This window comes from Neopelma chrysocephalum, unplaced genomic scaffold (genome assembly GCF_003984885.1).
Source record: "Neopelma chrysocephalum unplaced genomic scaffold, ASM398488v2 Primary Assembly neopelma1_347, whole genome shotgun sequence".
In the NCBI taxonomy this organism is placed as follows: Eukaryota; Metazoa; Chordata; class Aves; order Passeriformes; family Pipridae; genus Neopelma; species Neopelma chrysocephalum.
This window is the reverse complement of record NW_020898011.1, coordinates 436441-457753: the sequence shown is the minus strand read 5'-3', so window position 1 is coordinate 457753 and position 21313 is coordinate 436441. Positions and strand designations below refer to the sequence as shown.

The 21313-nt window shown below is 41.3% G+C and overlaps 1 protein-coding gene across 2 annotated transcripts in view; it reads left to right on the top strand.

The window, feature by feature from the left end:
* Nucleotides 1-21313, top strand: part of DOCK1 (dedicator of cytokinesis 1) — a 280931-nt gene that overhangs the window by 68495 nt on the left and 191123 nt on the right. For both annotated transcript variants that reach the window (XM_027705622.1, XM_027705621.1), the window contains exons 24-27: nt 7562-7632; nt 9107-9213; nt 15036-15163; nt 16659-16754. In XM_027705622.1, coding sequence (XP_027561423.1) covers nt 7562-7632; nt 9107-9213; nt 15036-15163; nt 16659-16754 — 402 coding nt within the window. The remainder of the gene's footprint in view (nt 1-7561; nt 7633-9106; nt 9214-15035; nt 15164-16658; nt 16755-21313) is intronic.

Sequence of the window (21313 nt, the reverse complement as noted above, 5' to 3'; positions counted from 1 at the left end):
AAAGGATGGGTGGAGGTGCAGCCTGTAAAGGAGGGACATGGACACAGTGACTGCACATGGCATCTCCATGGCTAGTGCTGGAGAGCAAGTGCTGGGCTGTGCAAACCGTCAGTGTGGCACAGGGAGTGTTTCTAAGGGCTGTGGAGATGATCCAAGAACTGGAGCCCCTCTGCTCTGGAGCCAGGCTGGGAGAGCTGGGGGGGTTCACCTGGAGAAGGGAAGGCTCCAGGGAGACCTGAGAGCCCAAAGGGGCTCCAAGAGAACTGGAGAGGGACTTGGGACAAGGGATGGAGGGATAGGACAAGGGGGAATGACTTCCCACTGCCAGAGGGCAGGGTTAGATGGGATATTGGGAAGGAATTGTTGGCTGTGAGGGTGGTGAGGCCCTGGCCCAGGTTGCCCAGAGAAGCTGTGGCTGCCCCTGGATCCCTGGAAGTGTCCAAGGCCAGATTGGACGGCGCTTGGAGCAACCTGGGCTAGTGGAAGGTGTCCTGCCCATGGCAGGGGGTGGAACTGGATGATCTTTAGGGTCCCTTCCAACCCAAACCATTCTGGAATTGTGGGATACTCTGCTGAAGTTTTATAGAAAGCTACTGAAGATAAGCAGATAATTCCCAGTGCCTGTGTTGTGCAGGAAGTTCAGCAGATCCAGCTGTGGCAGTTTTAAGCTTTTTTTCCACCAACTTTTTAATATATATTGAGGAAGTTTAAATATTATATACAAAATAAGTCTGTTTGGAGAGATAAGAAGTTGCAAAGACCTACACAGAAAATTAAGGTGCTTCACATTAAAAGAGGCAGATGCTTGATTCACACATTTCAGTGTTTCTGTTTCTCCTTACAAAAACTGGTATCTGTCTCCATAGTTTATCAACAAGAAGCAGAGCTGGCATGGGGAAATTTCCTTGAGATGTTCACAGCTTTTCTCTTTGGGTGGGTATACTGGATTTTTTTGCTATCTGTAGGAGAGTAGCCTTCAAGCTGACACTGAATGACTGACTGCAGTCGTGGGTTCTTAGCAAGAGTTCCTTTTTATCTATTCAAATATTTATGTCCTTGTGGAAGCTGAGTTGTTTCTGACTGTAGCTCAGGTCTTGAGTCACTTAATGTTTTGCATTTAAATTGCCTCTTCTTTTTTTAATTTGAATTTTTCAAGGCTTTGGGTGCATCTAAAATAAAAGTTTTTTCCTAAGAAGAAAACTCCCTGAATTGTACAAGGATTTAAGGTTGTAAAGCACAAAATAGAGACTTGGAATTTGTACATCTTTTAGGATTGTGGATGTTCAAAAATCCTTAGGGGAGAATTTATAGGGGGGTGTATATATATATATATATTTTTTTTTCAACATTGTTAAAGGGTTATTTTAAATTTGAGTGGTTCTATTTCAGCTATGTATTTTTATAATAAATAGGCAAAAATTCCGTGTATTTTTGGAACATGATTTGAGCAGAGCTTCACTAGCACTTAAATCTCTTCTGGCACTTTACTACCAGTTATACCTCTTACCTCTTTTACCTCTTATAGACTCAAAAATGTTGAAATTAGAATGTTGAGGTGCAAGAATGACTAAACCCCACTTTCCTCCCAGGCTATAAAGGCAGCAATAATCAGTCCTGTAGTTTTGAATTTGAGAAGGTGGAATGGTATGATGGAGTGTTCAAAACAACACTGAGTTTGGGTTTTGTAGTTAAATAATTATAATTATTTGGGGTTTTTTTGGTGTGTCAGTGCTGGCTGCAGTGGAGAGAGGCATTTCAGGGCTGCCTTTTACACCTGTTTTTTTAAGATGTTCAATTTTCCAAAACAGAGAGGGAAATTCCCACAGTGATCCGAGCTGACAGAGGATTTGGTTGTCCTCTTAATAAAATTTTCCTTGCATGCTGAGTGGCAGAGAGCTGCAGTTACAGCTTGGGAAGGAGAGATTACACTTAATTTTTCAAACACCAGTTTGATTTTAAGAGTTCCTTGCTGAAATGAGATGTGCAGCAGTTGGGATGTGCATGTATTTTTAAGGGTTCCAAATGTAAGGAGCCTTCCTGGGTTTATTCCTGTTTTCTGCTAATTGGTGCATGATAATTATTCCTTAACTTTTTCCTGTTGGAGAAAGCTCAGCTTAAGCCTGTTCAGGATGACTGGGAAGACACAGGCTGGGAGCTGCTTTAGTTCTCTGTGCTTGGAAGGATTTGCTGGAGTGGGTGTGTGTATTTTGGGGGTATTAAATGATCCTGTGTGTGACCATGCAGAGCTGGGCTGGAAGGTGATATCGTTTCACTAAAGGGAATTCTCTTGTGTGGGTTTTTTTTTTTGCATAACTTTTGTCACTTTTAACACATTCCTCAGTATCCACATCTGCTTTTCCCTATTCTAATATTGAGCATTTATTGCTAAAGCCACAAAAAAGTCTTCAAATGAAGACAGAGAAATACCTCACAAGCTTCTGAAGTACCTGGGAAGAAAACAAGAGACTGCAGGGCTTTTCCAGTGGGTTGGATACTTAATAACCATCATTAAAAATTAGTTGAAGAATAAAATACAATCATGGACTGAGTTTTCTGTGTTTTTTAGAACCTTTTTGGGGAAATACTTCTAGAAGAGGTTTACTTGTGATCGTGCCTTGGGCTGTTTTACACAGAATTCTGTGCCAGAGGTGCTGGTTGGGAATGAACAACTGGGATGAAAACTGTTTCAGTTTGTGGAATAACTGCTGGCCACTGGGGCAATTCAAAAATAGTATTTAGGTGTCCCTGGATATTGTTTCATCCTGCTGCTGACTGGGCTTTATTTGGCTTTAATAGATTTGAGTTTAATAGAAGAGCATCTTGTGTGGAGAGCAGGTGCTTTGTGTTGAATAACACAAAAGATGACAATTAACATTAAAATAATGTTCAAATGGAGTCTGGTAAAACAAATTTATTGCTTTGTCAAACAAAAGAGTTCTTAAGAATACACTGCATTTGGCAGAGATGTTATGCTTAATTTTGAGACGAGGCATTTGCTGGTGGAAATGAATGACTTTGGAAAATGACAGTTTTAAATTAAGTATTTTGGCTTTTATGGAGTACAAAGAGAGGAACATAAACCCCAGACAAAACCTGGAGTGTATTTTTTTAGAATATATTTTGTTTCATCCTTTGCAAATGTCATTTGTTCGATCTAATGACAACCTTAAGTTACTATTGCTGGTTTTTTAAACAGCTACTACCAAGAAGCTTTTTGTGACTGTTTTTGTCGTTCCTTTTATAAATATTTTTGATACTCCAATAAATAAATGAAGCTTCCTCTTATTTTCCGTAGTTAATATCTGCAAGTGTCGAAGTGGAGGTTTTTGAGTTTCTTTTTTCCCCCTCAAAAAATTGCAAAAAAAATTCATTTCAGAATAAAGATAAATCAGATCAATTTTGAGTCATAGGAACTCTTCAGACTTTTAGATCTGAGCCATGTGCTGATTTTCCTCTTGGTTGATCCCATTCTTTACCCATTTTTGTCTCATTAAACCTGGCTGGAACTGAACTATCAGCAAGAGCTGTGGGCAGTGCAGTGGACCCTTCACTGATGTTCAGAGGGGCCACTGCTGGGAATAAAACTTCCATTGCACTTGATCTTATTTATTCTGGAATTCTTAACATGTCTGAAGGGTTTTTTTCTCCCAGCTAATATTTAGAAACAGCCCATCACCGAGTTTGTTCCTTCAGCACAAATGTTATTTCACTGCCAGCTCTGAAGGAGTTTGGAAAAACACAATTAGCCCTTAAGTCATTATAAACCCATCAATGAATTTATCTTAAAGGTTGCAAAGGGTGGCTGCTCCACTTTGAGAGGTGGTTGTGATGATTTAAGGAACAAGTTGCAATTATTCCGTGCAATGATTAAAACCTGGGAATTATCGTCCTCTGGATTGGCTGTGCAGGGAACTGTGGCCATCAATTATTGCTTAATTTATTCTGTTTAAGGCAAAGCTTTGACTTTTGTGGCCCTTATAATTTTCACTTGGTGAGTTTTATTTCTTGGCACACTTAATTGGCTTTTTTATGGTTTAGGAGGGGATCCTGGAGGCACTGCACTCATGGACTGAGCACTTCCATAGGCTGTGTTGGCAGCTGCTTTTAATGGTTCTTTGCATATGGATCTTCTTTGGCTGGATGTAACTCCCTTTATACACAGATATGACGTGCATAAAGGGGCAATTAATGGATCATTTGTGAGTGTATGGTTGGGAGAGGGAGAAATCAGGGATGAGATTTCCACAACATGGAAGAGCACCCTGGGTTTGCTGCCATGTCCTTGCTGACGTCGTGCAGAGCCACGTGAATCACATCCTGGGAAGAAAAATCAAATTCCAGTAACACCCCCACAGTCAATAGAACACTGAGTGTACAAAGAAATTTAACTCAAGGAAAACATATCCATTATTCATACAATGCCCTGTCTCGTCCTGCTTTCTCTCCTTTTCATCCTTCCCCTTTGCTGCTTTATTTGTGTGCTTTGTAGTAGTGAAAATTAATGGTTTTGTAACTCGATAAGGGTGGTAATAATTTGTCACTTGTTTTCCACAAAGAGAGAAGCCCCTTCAGGCAGTAAGATTTTTATTGCAGCCCAGCTTGAAACTATGTGTAATTATTGACTGTGTGTGTGAGACTGAGGTTTCCAGCTTTGTGTGTTCGTCTTGTGTGATCACAGGGAAATTACTGCAAAAACCTGTTTGATTAAAAAATAAGATTCTCTGTTACTGTGTTTTTTCTAATGCTGTTTGGAATATTCAAATTCAGGCATTGCTGTGTAACTATGAAGTGAAGATTTTGTCTTAGTTTGCCATGTGCTTCTTGCAGAAAAGAGGAAACCTGAACCTTAGTCCAGTGCTGATCAAGAGTGGAAAGTAATTAATTTAAGTGGGGAAAAAACCCAACCAAAGTACAACAAAACAGATGCTCATTTGCTTTCTCTTGATGTTATTTGAAAAGGCAAGAACAGGGTTTTATTTATGTGCTGAATTTCATATTCCTCATTTCTGCATTCCAGTATCCTGGGAATAACCAGCATTGCCATTGAGCTGCTCCTAATAAAAAAAAATCTTCTTTCAGCTGCAGCTGTAACAGAGTAAAATCTTCATTGAGAGCTGCTCTTTCCATGATTTAATACCAACAAAAAGGTATTTTTTGGAGCCCTTTGGATTAGACAAATAAAGGTTTAATCACGGAGCTGCGGAGCCTCGTTGTCTGATCATCTCGTCGTATAATTGAGCCAGTTTAGGTGGGAAATAAGGAAATATACTTCCACAATTTTCTTTAAATGCGAAGAATTAAACTTTGATTGGTTTGTCCAGAAAGTAGAAGTGAGGTTGCTTCTAATTGTTGTCTCTACAGGATGTTCCAAATAGCGTTTTACCCACCATCCATCAAAGTGTTAATTTTTATTCCTGTGCCGACGCGGTGTGAAATTTTAATTCACGATTATAAAATGCAAGCTCGAAATTTTAATTCAGGATGATAAAATGCGAGCTCCCTTTTAGGATGTGTTACTAAACATTTATTGCTACATGCATTTGAATGATAAGCAAATAAAGCCCCGGCTCTGAGTGAGCTTTATAACTGGTCATTAGAGCCCTCATCCATCACAACACATGAGCCTGCACATAATGGCCCCATTTGCATAATTACAGTTCTGAGCCTGATTTGGGAGCGTGGAAGGAGTCCTTTAAGCATACGTGGGAATGTTTGATCAGCAAACCTGACAGTTTCTATGGACCAGGGAGAGGAATGGGAGCGCTCGGGAATTTGAAGCCCAACCCAGCGCCAGGTCGGGTTTGCTCTTTGAGGAGCGGTCACAAGCCTTGCTGGCTGCTTGAAGTTCTCAAACAATTGACTTCTTGCATTCAAAAACTGTAGAATTTGGTTTAAAATTACTGGGGTTGTGGCAGGAAAATGTTATTTCAAAATAGACAAGTGTTTTTTATGTATGAGGCAACACTCCTTGAGTCTGTTTCCTCGTGACTCTTCTACCAGTAGTAACTGCTGATCAGAGAATTTGTCTGTCCCCAGACTGAGGTGTAAAGTATAATCACTTGTCACAGAGAATCCCAGAGTGGTTTAGGTTGGAAGGGACCTTAAAGATCATCTCATTCCACCCCCTGCCATGGGCAGGGACACCTTCCACTAGCCCAGGTTGCTCCAAGCCCCGTCCAACCTGGCCTTGGACACTTTCAGGGATCCAGGGGCAGCCACAGCTTCTCTGGGCAACCTGTGCCAGGGCCTCCCCACCCTCACAGGGGAGAATTCCTTCCCAATATCCCATCTAACCCTGCCCTCTGGCAGTGGGAAGCCATTCCTGCTTGTCCTGTCCCTCCATGCCTTGTCCAAGGTCCCTCTCCAGCTCTCTTGAAGCCCCTTTAGGCTCTGGAAGAGGCTCTCAGGTCTCCCTGGAGCCTTCTCTTCTCCAGGTGAACCCCCCCAGCTGTCCCAGCCTGGCTCCAGAGCAGAGGGGCTCCAGCCCTTGGAGCGTCTCCGTGGCCTCCTCTGGCCCCTGTGTGAGGAATGAATCATTCCCCCTTTTGAGGCAAAAATACGTCTTTAATCAAACTGTTTGATTTTTATCAACCAAATACAAAGGTTATTGTATAAGTCTGGCTGTTGTGGTTTATATTTGAATTACTGTGGGCTTTTTCTTAGCCTGGTGCTCAGTGCACACAAGAACTTGAGGAAAGTCACTAAAAATATGAAGAAACAACCCCCCCAACTTCATCTCTTTGAAATGATTGTGCAGACTAAGTGATTTTTATCTGAAATATTACTGGAGGTTCATTCACTATTCTTTAACCCAAAGTGCATTCTGACATACTTGCATGAACTTGCTGAGCAGGAGTTTTTAACTGCTGCATTTTTGCTCTTGGTGCTTGTAAGACAATGTTTGCTCTAGAAATAAATAAATACTAATTGTTCCTAAAACATGGAAAGGCAAAATGAGTTAAAATTACTACAAAGAGTTAAAATATTAAACATCTTTTTGCATCTTCTGAATTCTCTGTGAAAGTCTGTGCTGTGAAATGGAGGGACAGCTGCAAGTTCAAGGGGAAAATTAGGAAGAGCTGCAGTTCCATGAGTGGCTACCAAAAATTTTCTGCAGGGAAAGATGATAATTATGCCTTTTTGCTTAATTTTTAAGTAGTGGGGTGAAAATTAAACCCAAACAACTACAGCCTGGCTGGTGAGGAGGGTGGGAAGGTGCCAGACAGGAGATGGGGATAAAAGGATTAGAGGAACCAAAAGGTATCTGTAACATGTTAGAAGGAGCTTTTAAGTCCCTAATTTTGGTATAAGTTGTCACTTTTCCCAGTTTACAAACCTTTCATGGCTCTTTCTTCTTTTAAATCTGTTAAACTTAAGAGTTTAATTTTCATTGACTTTCAATTTGGCTGATTTACCCCCCAAAATATGCTCAGGGCCAAACCACAAGGGTTCAATGAAACCAAAGCAACCTGCTCATATGTGGATTCTCTTCTTGCAGTTTCCATCCCCTTAAAAGACATTAATTTTACTCTTTTTTTTATTTGTTTATTGTTTTTTTTAGGGAGCAGCACTTAAATACTTGCCAGCTATTGTCAACGATGTGAAATTAGTATTTGATCCAAAGGAGCTCAGGTGAGTGGAGTTAATTAAATGTGAATTTCATATAGATCTTTATTTTTTAATATATATTTATATATATCTCTCTATAATACAATCATCTGAGAAATTTTATCACTTTGGTTTTATACCCTATTTTTTTTCCTTGCAAATAATTATAGGGCTACAAAAAGAGTCTGCTTTGAAAGTATGACATCAAGGTTTGACAAATGTCTGAGAAACTTTGCAGTACAATATAACATAGCAAGAATTATCAGTCAGGCAACTGCCATCAAAACTCTTAAACTGCCACCATGAAGCTTCACTCTTTCAAGTATAAATTTAATATAAATAATAGAGTAATAAATGATTCAGTCAATCCTGTTGCTGAATCAGTGTTTCAGTAGCTCATAAACACAGGAATGTTGTTAGTAAATAAAAAGGATAATAAGATATTTAATTAAAAAAAATGGAGAAACCAAATAAAAACTCTTATTTCGGGAGAATTTTTAATTTTAAGAGATAGAAAAAGTTTATCTTTCATGTGCTATTGCAAGGCATTTGAATTGAATAAAACCCTTTTTTAATTTAATTTGATTGCACAAACCCTTCTACATATTGTCTCGTTTTTGTTTCTATGCTCTGATATGTCAAAATGAGGAAAAGAAAGGTAAAGTAGAAATGAAATAGGTAAGTATAATCTCAGTCTAACATTTCAGTGGCCTGAGGAACCTGGCATTTAGATTCTCTTTGCCTGTCAACTGTGTTACATGTTCATTTATGCCTCCTCTGGGCCTGGGAAGTACATTTTTGTGGAGTTTCTGGACTAAATAATAACTTTGGTTTGTGATAGCAAAAATACTGGGAAAATAGACCAAATGAAAATACCAGGACTTCACCTGTTTTACCCCAAAGTACAGTTTTTCTGTGCTATTACAAATCCAAATTACAGTTAAATACTGAGAGGATTTAAATTGAGATTGAATTAGAAGTGAAGGCTTAACAGAAAACCAAAAACTCCAAGATTTTAGGAAGGGATGCAAAATTACTGAAAAGTCTTCTCAGTGTTATGTGGGAGCTCAGCTGATGAGTGTGATGGTTCCTTATCCTAAAATGTGTGTGCCCCTGGGTTTTATTTACTTATTTATTGTTGTTGTTGGTAGCTTGTAAGATGAATCGTCACTTTTTAATTTTTAGTGTGTATAATCATGGATGTGAGGATTGAGGACAAGCAGAGACAATGAAAATTAGAAATCTGAAACATGGGAGAAGGGTGTTAAACTGAGATAGAAGGGAGGGGGCAGAAGAAAAGGCATCAAAACCCAAACAAATGTGTTGAAGGCAATTCATGTGTCTCTGACTTTCCTGTCAAACTCTTCTACATCTCAAAAACACCGAGTTTGCTTGTTCAAAAGTATGAAGTTGTGTATCTTGTCCTTTCCTGCTGGATGTTTTTGATGTATTTTTGGAGAGAGTTTAATGTGTTTTTTCCTTTTCCCTGTGTGTGCAGCAAGCTCTTCACTGAGTTCATCCTGAACGTCCCCGTGAGCCGACTGACCATCCAGAAGCTCTACTGCCTGATCGAGATTGTCCACAGTGACCTCTTCACACAGCACGGTGAGCAGGGCCCGTGTCACCAGCAATTCCTGACTTTATTCAGTGTCCTCAGACCTCTGCTCGTGCTGCTTTGTCCTTCCTGCCGTCACAGTGGGGTCTGGAACACGTTAAGGGTGTTCCATTAGAAGGGCAGGAGTTAAAATCATGGAATCCCAGAGCGGTTTGGGTTGGAAGGACCTTAAAGCCCATCCAGTTCCACCCCCTGCCATGGGCAGGGACACCTTCCACTGGAGCAGGTTGCTCCAAGCCCCATCCAACCTGAATGTGAGGAAATGCCAGTTGATACTGCAGGTTACAGGTCATAAAAGAACTGACAGCAAAAACTTGGAATTAGTTATTTTAAAAGGGCACTAAACAACCACGTCCTTGGCCTCTGTTGTAGCTTTAACTGCTGTGGGTTTTATCAAAACTATTAATTCAGCTTTTGTGCTCAGTGAAGTTCTGTGGAGGAAATGGAGGTTTTTGATGTGCTTTCTGTCTGAAGCATCATGTTCTCCCTTGAAGCTGTTCCCTGGCTGAAGTAAAACAACACATAAACCTTTCAGAGTGTGCTGTTCATCCGTGTTTTATTATTTTCTCCATCCATGCTTTGTTATTTTCTGCTTTTTGATTAGTGGGCCAGTGAAAGATGAGTTCAAGCACTTGTCCTGCAGATTTCCTCATTTAGGGTGAAACCTTTTATTCTTTTTTCTACCTGAGTGCAGATACCTGACCGAGTGTTTGTGTGCTGTCAGGGGGAGTTGATGAGGGAGCAAATGGACAATGGTTCAGTGAGAAAGGAGATTTGAAGGGATGCTTTGATGGGGAAAGCTGGGACCACGTGATGCAAAATGCTGATAAACTTTTCTGATTCCAATGTAAAGAAATATTCTTGGTGGTTTAGCTTTGTACTGGGCTTACACCAGATCAGGTGGTGATGAGGGAAGAATGAAGCTGAAAACCAGAATCTGCCAATTATGTCACCACGTACTTGTTGCTTGAGAGTATAGAAATTTGGCAGAAACAGCAGGTACAAATTTGATCTTCACTTTTGAGATCTTTTGAAATTATTCAACCCATAAATGGGGGCTGGATTTGCAGGACTAAAGGGGAGGAATGCAGATGGGTTTGCTGCTCTTGGGGCCTGGGTAAAATGGCACTGGTGTTTCCAAGACCACGTTAATGTTTGGTCTTGCAGATCTGCACATCAGTGTTATTCCTTTGATTCATTAATTCTCAGCTCTCTCTGCGTAGTAATTTTCCCTTCTCCTGGTTGTTCTTAGGTTGCAGTGATTTTGGGGGCAGAAATCAGTAATAAAAGGTATCATTCTTTACTGTCTTGGGTAGGAGAAAACCGAGATAACTGAGATAAAACAAGAAGTTATGACTATAAAACACACTCCTAAGAAAGGCACATCATGCATTTACCACACTAATCTCTGGGTTCCCTTATTCAACCAATTTAATTTTGAGGTGGAAGGAGAAGTTGTGTGTGGCTGCTTTGTGTTTTTAACCTGACTGACACTCAGCTGTTGAGGGTGCAGTGAATGGTGTAGTCCAACATTACTGAGCTCCTGAGAAATTTAAATGAATCTGTTTTAATGGGAAGGTGATTAATCTGAACTCAGGCCAGGTTTGCTGACAGAGCAGAGCTACTTAATGGCTATTAGATCTTATCAGGAGGCTCCTGACAGGGGTTTTCCTGTCACTGCCTGTTAAAAATGTCTTAAATCTGATGTGCTTCAGTTGGGTTGTGATGGGGATTCCAGGCACATCTATTAACCCAAACCATTCTGGGATTCCATGATTCCCATGGATGTGTGGGGGTTTTTTGTGTGTCAATAAACAAATTATTTTCTTAAAAGCTTCTCTTGCCACTGGTATCATGGAATCAGACTCGTTTGGGTTGGAAGGACCTTAAAGCTCATCCAGTCCCACCCCCTGCCATGGGCAGGGATACCTTCCACTAGCCCAGGTTGCTCCAAGCCCCGTCCAACCTGGCCTTGGACACTTCCAGGGATCCAGGGGCAGCCACAGCTTCTCTGGGCAACCTGTGCCAGGGCCTCCCCACCCTCACAGGGAAGGATTCCTTCCCAATATCTCATCTAACCCTGTCCTCTGGCAGTGGGAAGCCATTCCCCCTTGTCCTGTCACGCCAGGCCCATGTCCCAAGTCCCTCTCCAACTCTCTTGAAGCCCCTTTAGGCCCTGGAAGGGGCTCTGAGGTCTCCCTGGATCCTCCTCTTCTCCAGGTGAACACCCCCAGCTGTCCCAGCCTTTCCTCATAGCAGAGTGGCTCCAGCCCTCAGATCTTCTCATAGTAATTCATCATCATGGTCCTTCTCTCCAAAGCTCATGTCTGCAGAGCCACTTGTGCTGGGCACCTTTCACAAACACTAAAATTCACTGGAAAATAAATTAACCCCCTTAGCCACAGCCCTTTTTAAATTTAACTTCTTCTTTCCCTTGCTCTGTGGGTTGAGTTCATGACTAAAATGCAGTTGACTCCCTCTCCTCCTTTCCATTGATTCAGGAATTTCAAACTGATAGGCAATACTTCCGTATAAGTAGTCAACTAATCCGGTATCCTGTTGCAGAAATGAGATTTTCTTTTCCAAAAGCAATATGCTCTACAGGATTGTGGAATTGATGGAGGGCTGGTGAAGGTACAGAAAATTTCATCAGTATATTTCTAATTTCTATATTTCTTAAAAATGCTCTGATTCTGTGCTTTGAGAGGTCCAGGGAGACTTATTTGTGTCTCCAGAGGAATTAAAATCCAAAAATACATGAATTTGTGAAGCTTGGAGGATTTGGGGGTGAGAGGGGTGGGTGTGTGAAACAGTTTGCTAAAGGATCAGGCTGGAAGGATGTTGAGTGATGGATGATTCAGTGTGAAATCTGAGGAGTTTGGGACCTTGGATGAGAATGGACTATGGTGCTGTGGTTTGTGTATCTTTAAAAAAAAAGATGTAAAATATAGTTTTAAAATTTATGTATCTATATTTATAAACATAAATATGAATATATAGTAGTTATATAAAACAATTACACATTTCCATATAGAAGTAAATACATGTATAAATAGGTGATATTTATCCCTACCACAATTAATAACATATAAAATAACAATATAAATGAGTGTGGAACAGTTTTATAATAACCTAATGCATATTTTCAGTTCTACACATGTAAGTGCTCGTGGTTGGGAATTAAATAAAGTGTCTTATCCTTGCAGACATCAAGATTTTGGATTATGTAAATAGTGATTTGTCTGATTTGTTTTGTCCTATAGAGTTGTTTGGATTCTCTGCTGCTTTGTTTTCCAAATGACTTCCAGCTGATTACCAAGTGAGCTGTGGAGCTGCTGTTGTCTGAAAAAGAAAATCTAGGGATTTCTCCATGAGGAAATTTAGTCTATTAAGTATTAGTAGTCAGCAGATAGCATTTATAAGAGTGCTTATTGTTTAATTATGACCAAAATTACATCTCTGTTTCCATGCTGTGTAGTGGAAATGAAGTTACTGAGCACGGGTTTAATTTTTTTGGCCACTAAATGAACCATAAAATAAAGAAATGCATTTGTCAGTGTCCTGCAAAAGAAATGCTTTTCAATTGACATCAATTTATTGCGTGTATTTACCTTCAGCACAGTTCCTGTGTCACTGCTTCAGTGAAGGCTTTGCTTGGGTGCTCCTACGTTGATAATTCCTCCTGAGCATCCTTTTTATGAAGATTAATATTTGATTCCCACTGCCCATTTCCCTGACATTAATCACCACGGGTTGGACTTGTGCAATGGAACAGATATGGAATTATTGTTGTCTGTAATCGTTGTGCATCACACTCGGGAGCTGCCTCCAGAGCTGCCTTGGGAACAAGAGAAGGATGTTCTGGACTATACATTTATCAAGGTTGCCCATTAATCAGGGCTGGAAGGGGGTTGTGACAGGCAGGCTGATGTCTGCCTTTCCTCCTCTGTACTTCCAAGTAATCAACATACAGTTGATCAACTCAATGTTTTATGGAACAGTTTATAGCAAAGATGCACTGAAAATCTCGTGTCCCCCTAGAGGCTATTTCCATAGCACTGGATTGGTTCAAAAATCAGAGCATCATGGAATTGTTTGGGTTGGAAGGAACCTTAAAGACCCTCCAGTTCCACCCCCTTCCACTATCCCAGGTTGTTCCAAGCCCTGTCCAACCTGGCCTTGGACACTTCCAGGGATGGGGCAGCCACAGCTTCTCTGGGCAACCTTATTCCTTACCTGCCCAGATACTGAGTATCATGAAATTACCTTTTGATTTTAGGCCTGGCTTTCCCATTGGCAATATGTATTCCTTTTTACCTGTTTCTTAGTAAGCTCTATATCAGTGTTTTTTCCTTACAATAAAAGTTCTACTGGTAATTTGAGTGCCATGTTATCTTCAGAAAGGTTTCACAGATTTGGTACTTGCAAGGTTCTTTGACTGTGGGTGTCTGTTGGTTTTATTGCTTTTTAGCTTGATTTTTTTGTTCTTAAAAAGGATTTCATGGAATCATAGAATTGGTTAGGTTGGAAAAGACCTTTGGGATTGTCAATTCCAACTGTCAGCCAGCCCCACCACTGTGTTCACCACTAACCATATCCCCAAGTGCCACATCCACATGGCTTTTAAATCCCCCCAGAGATGGGCACTCCACCCCTGCCCTGGGCAGCTCTGCCAGGACTGGACAACCCTTTCCAGGAAGGAATTTTCCCTAATATCCAACCTGACCCTCCCCTGGCACAGCTTGAGGCTGTTTCCTCTCCTCCTGTCCCTTGTTCCCTGGCAGCGGAGCCTGAACCCCCCCGGCTCCCCCCTCCTGTCAGGGAGTTGCAGAGCCAGAAGGTCCTCCCTTGTTTTCTCCAGGCTGAGCCCCCCCAGCTCCCTCAGCTGCTCCTCCTCAGACTTGGATCTTTCTCTCAAGTGCCCAGCACACCTTGACACTTGGTTTTATTCCCCTGTTTTATAACCAGCAGGTGCTCCCAGGTGGATGCTGAGGAAGGCAGAGGTGGGAACTGAGGAGCCTTGTCAAGTCCACCCAGGGGAACTGATTGTTTGTGTGGGTTGTGTAACTCCAGACAAAGCACTGTGACAAATCAATTAGTGTTCCCTTTCTCAGAAATTCAATCTGAATCCCTTCCCCATTGATCAGAGCTGACTCCAGACAGTCCAGCTCAGAGGTGACACAGCTGCAGCTCTGCCTTCTTCATGCTGCAGATATTAAATTGATCTTTGCCCTCTCTACTAGTGGGGCTTAGCAGGGACATGAAACTCTCTCAAACCTTTAATTAGGGGCCTTTTAGGTTACTAAAGATTGATTCACCTCTCAGGCTTTGCAAAGGCATGTTCTGTGCAACAGGACATTATGGTTCTTTCTCTCCCCTTCCCCTCCCCTGCTCTGTGGAGTTTTGCCTTATCTGCTCTTTTCTTTCCATGTCAGTCCAAGACTAAGGGAACAGCTTAGACTGAGGTTTTACAAATGCAGAGGTACAAGGTTGAGATCACTGAACCAGGCCATTCCTTGGGTTGACATTTTTATGGGTAATTAGTAATTAATTTAGACCTGGTGATTCCTGCCATGTAAGAACAATCTGAGTACGTGAGCAAGGGAGGGGATATTTTGTGGATAGGAGTAAGTGGTCAAAGGCTGGAGGAGTTCAGAGGCAGAAGTTTTTAAGGTGAAAAGCAGGTGGCTGGAAATCTGGAGTTTACCTTCTTTTTCCTGATTTTTGTGTCTTACATAAGCACTGAAGCACGTTTAGGCAGCTCTCTGGAGTTACGGAAAGCTGTGTATGTAACCTCCTGTTTTGTGTGCAGACTGCAGGGAAATCTTGCTGCCAACCATGACAGACCAGCTCAAGTATCACTTGGAAAGACAAGAAGATTTGGAGGCTTGTTGCCAGTTGCTGAGTAACATCCTGGAAGTGCTGTACAAGAAAGACGTGGTGAGTATTGCACAGTTCTGTGATGATCAGCACTTAAATGATCTCAGTGAGATGAACTGAGCAGGTAACTCCTGATGACTTGGATTTTATTTTATTTTTTTAAATATAACCCCCTCAAAGTCTCTTCTAGCTCTTTTATGTATCCAGGGATGAGGATGTGCAGAGTGACATCTCACACAACACATCCAGTACAGCACTGACTGTTTCTGAGGCACATCCAGTACAGCTTTTCTGGTTAGACAGTCAGTAAATAGATATTTTTAGGAGTTCAACCTTCCCCTTACGTGGTGTGTGGCCTCTGCCAGGTGGAAAACGTTTTGTTTTGGTGTTTTGTTTTTGTATTCCCCCATGAGCATTTTGGGAGATGTGCTTTGAGATACATTGTTCCTGACAAGGTACACAGACATGCAGCATGTATAAAAGTCCCTTTTTTTGCATAATAGTCCCTCTTTTTGCCTTCTGTTGACTTCAGCTAACGTACAAATATTGGTGCTTTGCTGGAGAGCTGCAGTGATTTGATGCTCTCTTAAAATTTGGGCTGCTGCTGCCTGACCCTTCATTCCTGTGTGGAATCATACACTAATTCAGTTGGAAAGGACCTCAGGGGTCAGCCACTCACATAGTATCTGGCATCTTATTTAACTGTGGTTTTGGGGATTGCTCTGATTTTGTTGCTTTTTTTAAAGTAGCTCTGTGTGACTGCTTCAGAGAGGGGGTTGTTGGACAGAAGAAATTTGGTTTTGGCAGCTTGGCTGCTCCTGTCGCTCTTTGTTGGCTGCATTTCTCTCCATGGTGGGACCTCACCTGCACCTCCACCATCTCCCAGGCTGTTCCTGGCTCCAGGACCAGTACCTGTGTATATTTGTACTGGTGAGGGACCAGTCTTCAAATACATTTTTCATATAAAGTAAAAGATGGGAGCAAAGCTCATCTGTTTCTTTCTCCTTGTTGTGTTTTTGACTTCGGGTTTTGCCCATCATTCTGCACGAGGTTTCTGGGCTTGTCCTTAAAACCTGGTTGCAGTAAATATTTCATTTTCAACTCTTTCAAAAATAGTGGTGGATTGCTCCTGATACAGAAATACTAATTTGAAACAACTGACTGAAATGGGCAGTTCCTTAATGAAAGTTTTGCTTTTCTTTTCTCTTCTAATTGAGCTGTTGCAGAACAGCCCCCTCCTGATTTGGTAATGCCTGTGGGGTTTTGATGTTGGAAAAAGGACTTGGGGAAAAGAAAATTAATAGGTAACTTAATGTCATAGGCTTTGCTGTATTTCCAGGGACTTGCTTTTCACTGAAATTGTACCAGTGCATGTTAATTTATCAGTAACATGTGTTAATAAAATAGACTTTGCTGAAGTGGGAGACTTAATTTTCTGCTTTTGATCAACAGCAAGCAATGTTTTGATTAATTTTCACAGGACAGGTGGATTTAAAGTTCAATTGTGTTGGTGTCTGTTGTATGGAGTTACCACTAATTTATTCTCTTTCCTCAGGGGCCAACACAGAGACATGTCCAGATAATCATGGAGAACCTACTGAGGACGGTGAACAGAACAGTTATTTCCATGGGACGCGATTCCGAGCTCATCGTAAGTGTCTCCTGATGGAAACTTAAATACCTCTGTCACATCTTTGGGAACCTGCCTGTAATAGGATTTAAATCCCAGTTGACCCAAAGCAATCAAAACCTCCTGTAACTGTCTGTGCGTTCGGGAAGCTGGAGAACACTGGCTGCTCATTTTGACACAGGGGGGAGAAAAAAAGACTTGAAAAGTATCTGTGGGCAGGTGATGAGCCAGATCTGAGATATCTGTGTTCACCCGGATGATGGATTGTTGGTAATTAGTCAGCTGAGAAGGGTGGAAATGAGAGACTTGGCTGTTTGTTGCTGCATTACAAGCATTTACTTGCCTTTTTTGACTGAGATAACCAAGCTGACAGTATTCAAATTATTGAAGAATAGAGCCCAGAATTATGATGTTCTGAATACCTACAGGAAGGACTGATACCAGTCACATTGTTGTCTTACCACTGTGACTTTAAAGCCTGACACTTGAATTTTTCAACTTTTCATTGATTAATATTGGTCTAAATAATAAATAGGATAGTGAGGCCTGTTGATATCTAAAATAGGGATAGATCTGAGTGTGGGTTTTGGAGTGTCACTGTGTGTCTTGGGGAGTCTCACAGTGTGTTTTGGGGGGTGTCATTGTGTATTTTCCTTTATCTTCTTTTCTTTCTTTGGTATCTGCATCTGCAAGTGATACATCTACTGGTCCAAGTTGCCCAAGTGATCTGTCTGAGCCCTTGTCCCTCTGTTCTGCACCAGTTTGGTCTGGTTTGGTTCAATACCCTGATTTTTTTCTTTAGAAGGGGTTCATTGTTAGTCAGATCTGAGTCCTTTAGCAACTTGGTTTTTTGATCTCCCCTTTCCCTTCCAATTTAAATTCTCTGTGTAATTGCACACAGTGATATGTGACTTTTTAGAAGGCTCTGTGTCCTCAGCACCTCTTACTTACCTACTGCTGCCTCTCTGCTTGGCACGTGGTGGTGCTTGTGTTGGCAAAGATGCTGCAATTTAATTCTGTCTCGAGTTCATCGTCCACCGACTTATTTTTGGTCTTCCACTGTTATCACTTTGGTTTCCAACAACAGTTTTTGTTATAAGAAAGAGATAATGGGTCAACAGATCCAATGCTGGAGCAAGAAATCATAGAATCCCAGAATGGTTTGGGTTGGAAGGGATATTATAACTCATCTCATTCCACCCCCTGCCATGGGCAGGGACACCTTCCACTAGCCCAGGTTGCTTCAAGCCCCATCCAACCTGGCCTTGGACACTTCCAGGGATTGGGAATCCAAAACCTCTCTGGGCAAATGGTTCCAAGCAGATCATTCTTACAGAATATTCCAGTGCTGGGATTCAGTAACAGTGAAAGGAAGTTGAAAGACGTGTGTGTTATTTTAACTTCTTCAGCTTCAGTTAGAATGTGAATTAATTGTTGTTTTGATGAACATGATTCAAATGGCATTCAAAAATGTTAATTATGCCTTTTGCAGTTATCACATTAGATCTGAAAACTTCTGTTTGTGTTTTAATTAAGTACATTTGTATTAAAAATATCCCTGGTGCTCGTGAGCACAGCCTGGAATCCCTCCATCTGCAGCCTCTGTAATTAGTTAATGAGGACTAACAGGAAGGGTTCTTTCAATGAGTACTTACTCCTAACTTAAAATTCAACTTGTTGCTGAAAGGAGGCCCCTGGGAGTAACCAGTAACAACTTATTTTTGTGGTGTCAGCAAAGCAGGGAGAGCAAAATGTATAATAATCATAATTAGGAAGCATAACCTGACTTCCCTTGGATCAGATTTGGGTTGAAATGATGCACTGACTTTTCTTTTTTTTGTTTTACCTGGGACTTATAGTAGAGAATTAACCATCCAGGAGGAGTAAGAGGAAGGAATTCTAAAAGTAAAGGATCTTAGAGGCAAAGTACAAGTAATGATAACTTTTTGAAAAGAAGTAAAATACAGGACATAACAATTTGTTTATTCTATAAATTTAATTGTATTGGTGTCCTAAAGCTGCATGTTTTCTCCTTGGAAACATCCTCAGTGATACCATCTTTATCCAAAACCTGATGTTGCATAATCCAGTTTGTGAGCAGTGGAGGAATGTCAAGAATTTAAGTGCTCAAGTGAAAATGTCTGATGACAGGAGGTGCCTTTTTTAGAGTGTTGAACTGGAAGATTCTCCAACAGTTTCCTTTGACCTTGCACATTTGTTTTTTGGAATCTTTAAATGTAAGTTCCTGCATAAAATAAGCTGTTTTTTTCATATACCTTCAAAAGAGAATTACCTTGAAATAATATAGACCAGCTGCAAGGAGAAGAACTAGATATTAAATAAAACAGGATATAATTGATAGTTTGAGGTCTGATTTCACCATAATTTTGGTAGCAAGACAATTTTTAATCCTTGTTGTTTTAGACTCTTTTTATTCCTCTGGAATCCTCAGTGGTGGTTTTTACTTGATCTGTTTGCTGAGCAGAAGGTTCTGTGTTATTTTATATTTATTATAAATGTATTTATTATATTATTGGCAGAGGTAGGAGCAGGATTGCAGGCTGTGGGTGCTGAGCTGTCTCCTGCAAGGTTGCTGCTCAAAGCTGCCTGTTTGAGGTAATTTTGCTCCTGCCTCGAGCTGCTCCTGCTCCTGGCACAGTGAGAAGTCACCTTGAACAAAATCACGTCTTTCTTGATGAAGGACATGTTGCCTGAAGAAAAAGTAAATTAAGCCAAGATCCTTGAGCCTCTGGAAGGATGATTTTAAACCATCCCTTTCCTTACCTTTTTTGAAGAATGTTGGGTTCCAGCATTCTTCAGTGTGAGGCAACAATTGTCCTCCTTCAATAAATCAGGGCTAACTGGCCACAACGGTGGGTCCAGAGGGAATTGTGGCTGCTCCGACCTCCTCGTGGTCAGCAGCTTGGAATGTGCTTCATTTACAAAGCCAAGAAAACCAAGGTAGTTCCTGAACAATTTAATTGTTAAAAGGAAATTTCCTGGTCTAGTGGAAGGTGTCCCATGGCAGGGTGTTGGAACAAGATGGTCTTTGGAGGTCTCCTCCAACCCAAAACACTCGTGATTCTGTGATCCTGTGATGTCCAGGTGGGGTTTTTGGATTCCTCTGTGTAGTTTTTGGAAGATACTTTTAGTTGGCAGATCTATGCAATGATCATAGTGAATAGAGTCTTGATTCCTTTGTATGATGGAACAAATCAAATTCCATTTTGATACAGAAAAAAATGTAGCTTGTAGATGTAAGAGCAAAGAGGACTCAGAGAGGTTGTGGACTCCCCATCCCTGGAAGTGTCCAAGGCCAGGTTGGAGCAACCTGGGCTAGTGGAAGGTGTCCCTGCCCATGGCAGGGGGTGGGACTGGATGGTCTTGAAGGTCCCTCCCAACCCAAACCATTCCATGGTTCTGTGATTCAATTCCCCAAAGCAAGCTGGGATTTTAACTCCCAAGAGTCTGTCCTGAAGAACAGGCTCTGAACACGTAGTGGTCTGTGGGGAACAAAGTCAGTGTGAAAACCTGCTGAGATCAGGGAAAAAAATCCTATTTTGGATATTCTTGGGATGTGTGACTAGGGAGCAGTGGACAGGAGAGGCCTTGATGCCTTTACTGATGGGCGGAATGTTTCCCATGTTACTTCTTTCCCCCTCTATGCTTGAGGACAAGGATGTGGTGAAACCAGGACAGAAATGGTGCAGAAATCATCAGCAAATAAAGAAAGGGCTTTGTGGTGAGATGCAGAAGCCATCTGAGGTCCATGTGAAGGAGATGTAGAGGTGGCCCTTGGTGACAGTGAAGCTCTGTGGGATGCAGGTGACACGAGTCACAGGGAGGAGGGGCTGGAGGCAGGAGTAAAGTAGAGGAGAGTGTGGCTCTGATGGGGGGAGCAACTTAAGGACAAATATTCAGTCAATCCAGGACAGTGGTGGATTGTCCATCTCTTGGCACCTTCCAGGCTGGAGGCCTTTCTGAAAGGCAGTAAAATACAAGAGCAAATCTGTATAAAATATAAATTATTGAGGGTCACAGGAGAGAGTTCTGGGGCTGCAGTTGTTTAGGAGTTGAAGCTGTCTGTAAATTATTTTTCTGTGCCTTAAAATCTGTCTAGTTCAGGGTTAATGGATTCCAAAATGTTGATGAGAACTTCATTTTCTTCACTGGAATTCTTCGATGTGAAAATATTTTGTTTTATTGAATCACATGGGTTTTTTCTCTTTCAAAATCATTTGAAATTACTTCTTGCAAACTAAATTTCACAGCAGGTGAAGTGGGATTTGGATGATGGCTTTGCTTTTTTTTTGTGTTGTCAAACCCTCACTGATGCAGTGATGGGTGGGGACCATTCCCTACCACCATTTATGGGAAGAAGCTGCATCCTCCTAATCAAATGGCCAGCAAATTTGTAGCTCTCCCCTTATTTTAATGAACCACAGATGTATTTTGTGGTTGCTGAAATATGAAATTTTTTACCCTTTCATTCTCCCAGATTGTGTTGGTGGATTAATCCAGTTAAATTCCAGTAGCAATATATAATATGTGCTGCTACCCAGGTCCTAAAGAACTGGGAT